The sequence below is a fragment of the Euleptes europaea genome, chromosome 4, assembly GCF_029931775.1.
Source record: "Euleptes europaea isolate rEulEur1 chromosome 4, rEulEur1.hap1, whole genome shotgun sequence".
NCBI classification, from domain to species: Eukaryota; Metazoa; Chordata; class Lepidosauria; order Squamata; family Sphaerodactylidae; genus Euleptes; species Euleptes europaea.
In genome coordinates, this window is record NC_079315.1 from 75,967,047 (window position 1) to 75,978,359 (window position 11,313).

Genomic DNA, 11,313 nt, shown 5'->3' on the forward strand with positions numbered 1-11,313 from the left:
GTAACTATGCATAGGATTGCACTGCCTAGCTTGGTTCATATCTAACAGCAGACACTTGCTAGCTGTTCTTGTTTAAACCTTGGGATTGCGTAATTTCTATCACACACCCAGATTCCCTCCTGTGGCTTCACTTTTGGCAACAAACTATAGCTTGCTGTTATATCCAAGCTATGTAAACTATGATTTGGAGAAACCGGAACTGGAAACCATTTCCAGTTCTAGTTTGCAGGCAAGTCATGATTTGTACCAACTAGTTTATCTGGTTCATATATAACAGCAAGCTATAGTTGACTGAACATAAGGAGGCAGAGAATTCAAGTTGTGAAAGGTAAGGGTGCAGCGAAACAATCAAGCCTAGCGTATGCTCGTGCAACACCAAAGTATGGTTTGGCGTTATAGCTGAACTGAGGCTTCGACAACTCAAAACTATGACAAGTTCTGCATGTTAAACAAAGACAACTTTCTTCAAACATTAACTGACAAGTAACTTCCACAGAGTAAACAAATCAATTACTATTGAGAGTCCAGTTGCATGCTTAGTGCTCATGTTACCTTAAATGCAAGGCATACTTTCCAGGCTATCAACTTCTCTCTTGCATTAAGGATGACTGGATACCTGACTTCTTTCCCTTCACTGTCCCGCTCTACCTTCCCATCCAGAGCAGGTGATTTGCGAGCTTCTGCATGTGCATAATCTGGACCTACAGTGTACACCTTTGTTAAAAACAAAAATGTAACAGAATAATATGCTTTTCTTTCCTTTAAAATCATTCATTTGTTTTATAGCCAGTTTTATAGCCAATTCTAACACCTGCAGATCCTGCTTCTTTTCCTTTCAGGATAGGGAGATAGTAGACAATTTGAAAAGAAAAGCCCCAAAATTATACAGCATTTATCTCACATAAATTCAGTCTTGCTGGTTCATATTGCATCTATTGCTGCTATCAATTTATTTAGCAGCACCACTGATTAGATGGCTTACAATCATTGGATAGGATCCAAAGAACTTGCAATTAGCTTTGCTTGCCCAAGTCCTGTGCCAAATGACTTTTGATACTGAGTGCAGTTTCCATTCTGTGACTTGGCGATAAGTTCTTTAATGCAAAATGTTTTTAAAAATCCACTCAGTACACACAAGGCCTTGGACACACCTACAGTAGCTCTTTGGACCCCACCTTCGTAAGCCATGAAGAATGAAAGGTGACATAGTTAATACCATGGATTACACAGTAAGCATATTATTTATCAAATTTCCACATGCTCATTTTTCAAAAGGCCTTCCTACCTATCTGTAATTAGCTAGACATCAAGATGTAGACGGCATTCAGGTGTCATGATAAACCTAGGGTTGCCAACTCTGGGTGCAGAAATACCTGGAGATTGAGAGTGGAGAGTGGGGTGTAGGGAGGGGAGGCACCTTTGTAGGGTATAATGCCATGCAGTCTACCTTCCAAAGCAGCCATTTTCTCCAGGAGAAGTGGAATAAATGTTTTAAATCAATAAACAATAAATCAGTTGTGATCAGTTGTAATTCTGGGAGATCTCCAGCCCCTACTGGGTGGCTGGCAACCCTATAAACCATGGTCTGTTTCCGGTATAATCTATGCAACAAATTGGTTCGTCTACCAGACACAAGTGGCAAATCCTAGCTGCTGCATAAACCAGGCTTCTTGCCTCTCTCTCCGCCTTCCTGCAGAGAGGCCCTCCTCCCTCTCCTGCTGACTCTGCGGCCACAAAGGACAGCACTATACACTAAACTGTGGTACGGGAATTCAGACATCCTAACAAAGCAAAATTTGTACAAGCTATGGTTAACAAACCAGATATACTTTAGTTTGAAATTCTGGTTTGTGCCTTCTTCATTTGGATTACACAACTAAGTGGGACTTAGTTAAGGGATGGTTTTATAAATCATAGTTTATTTTGATATCTAAATGCAACCATCAGTGTTTCAGGTCTCTAAACTATTTATATGACCTCTTATAACACAGGTAAAAATGTAATTATGCTATATGCTTAGGTACAGCTGAATGTTGAGGAAGCTGGGAAAGTATCAGAAGCTGATTCAACAAGAGCGTCACACCTCTGGTGAAAGGTTATTAGAAACAACTGCTTCTGGGTTACACATATCAACCCAAATAATTCCCATACTTGGATGATGAGTTTTTTCTGAGTTATTGAGGCTCATTCCTGAAAACACTTGCTTTGAAGTAATGTGCACTGAACTTGGGAGTCTTATTTCCAAGTAAACATGTTTTGAATTGAAATGTTAGAATAACTGGTTTTTAGGACAAGGGCACCCTTTACATGGTCAGATTACATCAAGATAAAATGTTTACCTTCTTTTTGCATGATAGAAATGCTTGCACTACAATAATTCAGTATAAAATAACAGTATCTCAAAGGATAGACAAAATAAAGCCTTCTTTACTGTATTGTTTCTTTTCCCTGAAGAAAACAGAGTGTGACATCTGAACTATTTCAAATTTAATAATAGCTCTACTTCAGGCAAAGATAAATGTTTCACAACTGAGTTCCTAAGCACTTGTTTGTTCTAAATATAAACTGTCATACCTTCACATCAGTGCCATCTGTAGGCATGAATTCCTCATAAATGTATGAACCGGTTTTCCTCACACTGCTTTCAGGGGAATAAACACTGCTTCTGCTGCCAATCTGAAACACAAACCTTTCCATCAAGATAAATTCATGTTACAACAAAGCCTTCTCAGCTCCAGAAATAAATGATACTTCTTGACTCTCTATCCCCCAGTCTATTTCAACATTTTAAAAGTAAAACAACAAAACAAAAAATTAACATACCTATGAAAGCATAAAACTGGCAAATTTATTGTAGTACGAGAGTAACACTTTGAGAAAAGAGAACAGCCAGGTACTTCTTTGGGCAGATAGACTGAGAAAAAGAACCACAAAAATAGAAGGGCATTTTTGCCAACCACACCAAACCCAGCATTCTTAAAGCTCATGTATACTGAACATTAGAGAATACTACTATTCAGTTCAGCTTCACATCACCTGCACATCACAACATAATTCAGCAAGACAAATGTCTTAACATATTTATTACATTTGATGCCAAGCAATGCATAAAAATCACCTGCAACCCTACGTAACACGTTTATTCCAATATACAGGTCAGTTACTTATCCCTTTCCTAAAATTATTTTCATTTCTTTCTCAGTCTAAACAAAGCAGACAAGTTCACTATTGATGATTTTAGCATATTCTCACTTTCCGAAAAAGCCTCTGACTTCCTCCTCCAGCAGATGTTGGGTAATAAATATACACGTTGTGGTCCTCGGCACTAACAGGCTTTTCTACAAATGGCTTTTGGAAAATTTCTCCATTAACCTCCACGTGATCTTCTCCCTCAATCAAGTTACATTCTGGAAAACATGAAACGTAGATCTCAAGCTAGGTTCACAAGAGATGTAAATATTTGGCAGGGGTTGTGAGAGTTACTTATCCCTGACTGTTTGGGACTCTTATGTTCCCCACAGCTTCATTGCTTGGTACAGTAAGAATTCATGAACAAAAAGGGTTTTGTGGCATGGTCAACTGAGAAAAGAATAAGAACACTAACACGAGAAACACTATCAGCAAGATTTTTCATCATGATTTTTCTTTTCATGTAAGAGAGAGGAGTTTTTTTGGGGGGGTTGCATGTCAGTGATCTGCATATCTTTAGAATTCTTAAAGAATGCCTTGTCAGCATTTTAACTTCCCGTTTCCAAGGGTAGATCATCTAACCCTAACCCATGAAGACTTGCCCTGTGTGCTTCCTTCAACAATTCTATTTTATGTACTACATAACATATTTGCATTCCATCCTAATAATCTTAATCATTTTCCATCAACTGATTTTAATGAGTCTTACTATAAAGTATGCTTGGGGTAGCAGCCTTGGAAAAACATATAATTTAAATGTGAAGAAATATATGAAAAACCAAACTGAATTTTCCTCCAGATTTGTTTTACTTTTTATTTAAGGTTTTTTTTCCTCGATGGCTTCAAACTTCCTGGGATCTTTGGCCCCTGCAACACTGAAATGGAAGTAAAAGGAATAGAAGATAACAATTTCCTTACTGACATTTATGGAGAAAGATTAGGGTATCCTAATCCAAGTTTTCGGAAGCTGTGCTTAAATCTGCAAAATGAACTGCCTACCTTTAGATGGAATTCCTGTGCAGATTGGCAAACATTGCTTTTAGATTTTGTTTTTCATTTTCACCAACTTGGAGAATGACACTTCCTCTACAAGATCAAATTGTACTAGTATTGTCGATAAAGTATTAATTTCCAATTTAATGTCAATAAGTAAATCTTTCTATGAAAGTAACAGCAGCCTACCTATTTAGAAATTCCAGCAATAGAGTGTAAAGGTTGCTGGTTTTCTACACAGGATTGAATGGTAAGAGGCTCTTCAAAGAAAACAGTATACTGTTAGGTAACACTGCACCTGGCCTTTACCACTTCAAACTGCCTGTGAAATATTTCATATGAAAAACTAGCAAGTCAGAGAGAAAAGTAGGATAGCTACCTACACCGAATTTTCTACATGCAATGTTTTTTTTCTAAATATGGCAACACATTAAATCATGTGATGTCTTCATCTGAAAGAGTACATTTGAAGAACAGCCTTTCCGCACAATGAACTGTTTATACTGGAAGTGTTAAAAGTCCCCACTGTACCGAGATGGTAACAGACAACAGACAAGTTAGAGATTAATATTCAGAATAATTTAATATCCAACATGATTGCACTCAGATATCACAAACCTGTGTTTGTTTGTGAGGGACATGATCATGGCTTACCATCATGCTCATGAGCTGTCTTTCTCCAACCCTTGTGTGTGGCTGAAGGATACCTGGTGTCAGAAGCCTTGAATTAAACTTCAATTTGCCATGGCTTCTAAATGCAGACACTCCAGCAAGCTGGAGTCTGCTTCTGTCTCGAAGACCAGGATTCTGGTTTAGAATCCCACCCTGTGAGTTAGAAAAGAGCCCAGGTATACACATTCGGATGCCACAGCAAACTGGAGTTTGATTCAATGCTTCTGAAACCAGAAAGCTTTCAACCACGCTTCGTATGTGGGGAGAGAAGGGAGGGAATGTATGGAGAATGCCAAGAAGCTGGGTTCTCGCTCATCAAAACCAGGCTTGATATCTGCATTCAGCGAATGGTTACATCAGCATCCTTAGACAATTCAATTTCAGCAGTTGTTACCTTGTGGGTTGTTTGGATCACGGTTTAGAACAGCATAACGAGGAAGTAAAATGCCTTCAGCTTTAAGAATGCTATAAACTTCTCTTCTGAAATATAAAAAAACATTCCCATACATCAAATATTGTCAATGAAATGTACACTGAAAAAACACCTATATGGTCACAATATTCCCACATAATTTTACATATTTTCAATAACTGTCTAATTAGATATTACTACTATTAACAGCAGCACCTCCACTACCCAATATGATACGTTTCTTAATTACTCAAAACACTTCTCATTTTAGCATTTATATTTAGTAACAGAACGTTGTTGTTACTGTTAGAGGGGTGGCATAGACAAAGATGGTGCCTTATCACCCAGTTCACAGCCAGGGTAAACTCTAATTTCCCAGATCATGGTATTTTTTAAACCTTATGATATACTAGGAAGGGATCATAGCTCTAAGGTACAGTACAGGTTCTAAATGGTTAGGGTCTCTTCAATCCTGGCACCTTCAATTTAAAGGACTTCAGAAGAATATCCATTTAGGGCAATTATCATGCAATGCACCAACTAAGTAGCAGACTGGTGATACACACGGCAGAAGGCTCTAAACATATTTAACTGTAACTCTTTTAGAGGAGGACATACTTGCTCTGGATGTTACCAAAGAGAACATTAGTTTTAAACATTGATAGGGACGTGGGTCATGCTTGATACTATACACCACAGTGGTTTTCTGGACTGTAGTGGGATGATACTACTCAATATGGTATCCTTTTGCACTGGGAGGGGCATTGGATCACTGGCAGAGCAAAAGGTCCCAAGTTCAATCACTGGCAACTATAGTTAAAAAGACCCGGTAACAGGTGATGTGAAAGGCCTCTACCAGAGACTCTCATGAGCCACTGCCAGGCAGTGCAGACAATACTGGCCTTGACAGACTAATGGTCTAATTCAGTATAAGGCAGCTTCATACCACCTAACCAGAATGGACCTGGAAAGCTATTTTTCACTGGCTGCGGTCCTTCATGCGGTTAGGTCATAGAAAGTGATGCTGGGGAGCTTCTGTTCTTCCACCTGGCCATTGACACAGAATACCAAAAGATCCCTTGAGGTCCCTCATGCTATTTAACATCTAAATAAAACAAGGGGAAGAAATCATCTGGATATTTGGAGTGAAGTATCATCAGTATGCTAATGATCCTTAGCTCTGTTTCTTTCACATCAAATTTTGTAAAGATGGTAGAAAAGCTAAAACAGTATTTGGAGGCAGTAAAAATTGGATGAGGGCAAACAAACTAAAACTTAATCCAAACTTTGCTCAGTGGATGTTGTTTTATTCCTGTATTGCCCAAAGGAAATATTTAGTAAAGGGTTGGGGTTTTTTTTCTTAGTTTGTGGCATACTCAGTGCAACCTCTATGGGTTTTTATGTCTATGAGTTACTCTGGGGTCTATTTAACCCCTATATCAAAGTATACTTTTTGTTTGGGCAAGATTTTTTAAGAGAAGGAAAATAGAAATGCAGATATTTATATTCAAGCAGTGGTTTATGAATATCTACTTACCTGTCTTGTATGCGATACTGCATATTCAAATCATTAATAACAAATGGATTCCTGAGTTTTGCATAGGCAACAGCTTTGTCCAATGGAAACCCTAAATAAAATGTATTAAATAATATTAAGTTCACATCTACTATATTAAAGTAGATTCCGGGCATGGGGGAAGGTAAAGTGGATTGGAATTAGTACTCTCAGATTTGACCAATGCTAGGAAATGTTTTTAATGTTCTCCTTAATCTCTTCAGCTATAAATAGTGTCTGGTTTTCAGAGAGATACACTCTATTCAGTTTGCCCTGATCCAAGATTACCAGTGCACAAACACAAGGATACTTAGAGGGTTAAAGTAACTAAATTGCAACATCCAAAGATTATTTTTGGAAAACTTTACCTTTACCCATAATTCCAGCCAACCAAAAATTATATTATCTGTGTCAAACATAAATCATTAGTTCATCCAACTTATTGTTTAGCTGATTAATATATATAAACATATAACAGAAAATTAAATATATACTAGTAGAACTTTTGTAACTAAGTAAGGAAGTACAAAGATCAATCACCTTTAGAATGAAAAGAAATGAGACAGTCACACAAAGGCCAGTTTTCCACGAGCTCATTCAAAATCACATCCTCTTCAAATATTACTACTGTAATATATTTAAACATGGAAAGGCGTTCCAGTATTTCTTTCATTGGTTTCGAGTTGGATTTCTTTGCCATTGAACATATTCCAACCGCAATCTGTCTTTCTGGTGGCTAGTCAAAATAAAAACAGTCAATAACAATGAGATTTTTCTTTTGTTTTCAATATTTTTCATGTGCATATAAAACAAAGAAATGTTATATTATTACCAAGTTTAAAATATCATGTAGTTTTCATTTATTGTATATTATTTTTTATTACACTAAAAGGATGAGGAATGCAACCTGAGATCAGTGTCCTGTTTTCAATGCAACATTTAATTGAAAAAAATTAAATGGCAAGAAAATCAATCTATTTTAATATTCTCATGTGAAGGATAACAATTTAACTAAACTGCAGGATTATGGGAATAATTTGTTGAGGGTATTTTAAAAAATGAAAACATACAAAATAATTAGCTATGCCCCAGTTAAATCTTCTTACAAACAACGTTTGAACATATACATTTAAGGCCAGCAGTTAAAAAATAAAGCACTTTTTGGGACGCATTAAGTCTACAATAGTTCAGAGACTGAGGGCACAATCCACAAGAGATGGCTTTTCAGTCCCCATTTATATCAATGGCATTGTTAAGAGTGCCCAATACAGCTGTTGACAGAGCTGCATGACAATACTACTAGCTGGAATGTATCCTAAATAACCTACGCCCCAAATAAGATAAATATTGCACTACTTGAAGTATCTTTATAGTGCAATCCTAAACAGGATCTAAACCAACTGAAATAAAAACAAATTAAAATGTAAATAAAATTGTACTAGATAGGCAAACTGACATCAATTACTTCAGTCTGGGATAACTCTGCATAGGATTGTACTTTTAAACTGCCGGAGGGGAACATTCAATAAAAAACAAATTAGTGACTTTCACTATTTTATATACAGTACGGTGAAATGGCTTGATTCAACAAGAGTTGAAACTAGGATTTTGTAAGAAATTTTCTATTTTAAATTATGTATCCTTTTTCCATGACAACTTCACAACAGGAAATTAAACCCAGAGTACGTACGTACATTACATATATGTGTTTTATAAAGCCTTCTCAACCCCAATAATGAAGACATAATCCTTTGGGAGATTCAAATGCCCCTAAGTGCAGTTAAGCACAAAACAACTGTAATTCTACATACTGAACAAACTGTCAGGTCTTAACCATTTTGATTCCAATTTAACAATGCCACTGCAATGATTTATATTCAAACATATCTTTAAATATTTTGCTGAAATGGGGTCACAGTGCTTAGTGCCTTTCATTATTGTATCTTCTCCAACATTTTGGTATCTTTGATGAACTCACAGAAACATTTGCCCAAAATTATCAAATACAGTACATACAGAATCATACTCATCATCTTCATCTTCAATATGATCATAGAAGGAATCAAATTCTGAAGATCTGCCTTGATCCAAAAGCTCATCTCCATCTTCGCCGCCCACAAAAAACCTAGGAAGTTCGTCGCTCTCTGTCACACTAATAGACATGATTACAGAACATAAAGTGATCTACGTAGAAACTGCATCCACTCTGAGAGCTGAAACACTGTACATAATTCCCAGGTAATAAAAATCAAGGGTAATAAAAATCCGTGCAGTTTGGAACTGCTTACGCAGTCACTTGTTACTGGGATAAAGTCAGCTGCCAAATGCAGTTTAATTGATATCATCTGTCCATTGTTTTCAGTTGTTACCGGGGGGGAAAAAACCCTGCAGGTTACCGTTTCCCTGAGATACTGTGGCAATTTTCTACCCTAAAAAAGAAGAGGCAACAATAACAGATTGAACATATTCTTTGATATATGTAATTACTGACATTTGAAATAACATGTTTAAAATATATTCCATATCACAGAATTAAAACTATCCCACTCTATACAATATCAAGGCAATAAAAAGTACCAAAACTAAAAATATAATCTTGACATATGAACTTGCACGCCAGGTATTTTCAAAGGATGAGTCATACTAATCCATACATAGCTTCAATCAAGGTAGAAAACCAAGATTCATTTGGGAATACCAGGTGAAGAGGGAAATGCAGAAGAATATTTCAACTGTTTGTTAAAACTTCATAATCTACCAAAACCCAAGGCCTGTGTCTGATTATTACAAAAAGAAACAATTTAAAATTATTTTGTATCTTGGCAGCTAAAATGTTAATTGAAAAGAAAATGAAAATCTGGGATCTATTTGGGAGGAATGGGGTTTGGTGGATTACTAAACTGCTGAAGCTAAGGGAAGTTGGCTGCCTGAGAGATGGCAGACAACAGAAACCTTGCTCCCGGGTAATATGAAAATCCATTAAGGCTTACTATCAGCAAAACCAGAATTTAGATGTAAATGTTTGTTATCGGTTCTTGTAGGCTATCCGGGCTGTGTGACCGTGGTCTTGGTATTTTCTGACGTTTCGCCCGCAGCTGTGGCAGGCATCTTCAGAGGAGTAACACTGAAGGACAGTGTCTCTCAGTGTCAAGTGTGTAGGAAGAGTAATATATAGTCAGAAGGAGGTTGGGTTTGAGCTGAGTCATTGTCCTGCAAAGTATTAAAGGTAATCTGCTAATCATTGTCCTGTAAGTATCAAGATAATGTGCTAATGAAGGTGTGGTATGTTAATGTGGAACCATTGTATCCTGAAGTGATCTGTTAACACGTGGAATCCAAAGCTAATCCGCATGGCTATTGTGGACTGTAGTCTTTGTTAGTCTGTTGGTTTTCAGGACAGGAAGCCAAGCCTTATTCATTCTTAAACTCTCTTCTGTTAAAGTTGTGCTGATGTTTATGAATTTCAATGGCTTCTCTGTGCAATCTGACAAAATAGTTGGTAGAATTGTCCAGTCTTTCAGTGTCTTGGAATAAGACCCTGTGTCCTGTTTGGGTCAGTCCATGTTCAGCCACTGCTGATTTCTCAGGTTGGCCAAGTCTGCAGTATCTTTCATGTTCTTTTATCCTTGTTTGTATGCTGCGTTGTGTGGTCCCGATGTAAACTTGTCCACAATTGCAAGGTATACGATATACTCCTGCAGAGGTGAGGGGGTCTCTTTTGTCTTTTGCTGATCGTAGCATTTGTTGTACTTTCTTGGTGGGTTTAAACACTGTTTGTAGGTTGTTTTTTCAAAAGTTTCTCCATCCTATCAGTGACTCCTTTAATAAATGGCAATAATACCTTTCCTTTGGGAGACTGTTTTTCCGTTTCCCTGAGATACTGTGGCAATTTTCTACCCTAAAAAAGAAGAGGCAACAGTAACACAGCTGCGGGCGAAACGTCAGGAAGGAAAATACCAAGACCACGGTCACACAGCCCGGATAGCCTACAAGAACCGATAAACTCTGACCGTGAAAGCTTTCAACAATGTTTGTTATGTTTTGAGCTAGACAAAATGCAAAACAGGGTTGCACCTGTTCATTCAGTGTATTTTGTGCAGTCCCACATTGGGACTGTGAATGAGCAGGTCTGCCATGGAAGATCTTCGAGCTTAAAAACACTAGGGGGCACTGAACGTCTGTTGGAGCGGTTGCAACTGTTCCTACCTAAACAGTCACATGGTCCAACTGAACAGCGCCCCCCCCCCCAGTTCCTTCCTCACTGCCGGTGAAGTAGGTTGTTCTTCAGCTTTCTTGCCATCGATTTACCTCAGAAAAAGCTTGTTTTTTTCGTTCTGTGGATCGCTTGTGATCAATGGCATTGTTCCGATAGTGTCGTCTGTGTGAGCCTTCAGGAAGAAATTGTTTCTTCATTGGATCACCTGAGGCGGGTGGGCTAATTCTTACCAAATGGCGTGAAGAAGTCTTTAAAACGTGTGCCCAGTGTGGGGCA

The 11,313-nt window shown here is 37.7% G+C and overlaps 1 protein-coding gene across 1 annotated transcript in view; it reads right to left on the minus strand.

The window, feature by feature from the left end:
• Nucleotides 1-9,032, minus strand: part of PPIP5K2 (diphosphoinositol pentakisphosphate kinase 2) — a 50,443-nt gene extending 41,411 nt beyond the window's left edge. Inside the window, exons 1-7 of the mRNA XM_056848062.1 lie at nucleotides 8,838-9,032; nucleotides 7,362-7,557; nucleotides 6,804-6,894; nucleotides 5,249-5,334; nucleotides 3,253-3,407; nucleotides 2,575-2,676; nucleotides 553-714 (exon numbers count right to left, since the gene is read on the minus strand). Of these exons, the coding sequence (XP_056704040.1) occupies nucleotides 553-714; nucleotides 2,575-2,676; nucleotides 3,253-3,407; nucleotides 5,249-5,334; nucleotides 6,804-6,894; nucleotides 7,362-7,557; nucleotides 8,838-8,984 (939 nt within the window). The 5' untranslated portion in view covers nucleotides 8,985-9,032. The remainder of the gene's footprint in view (nucleotides 1-552; nucleotides 715-2,574; nucleotides 2,677-3,252; nucleotides 3,408-5,248; nucleotides 5,335-6,803; nucleotides 6,895-7,361; nucleotides 7,558-8,837) is intronic.
• Nucleotides 9,033-11,313: the final 2,281 nt, after the last annotated feature.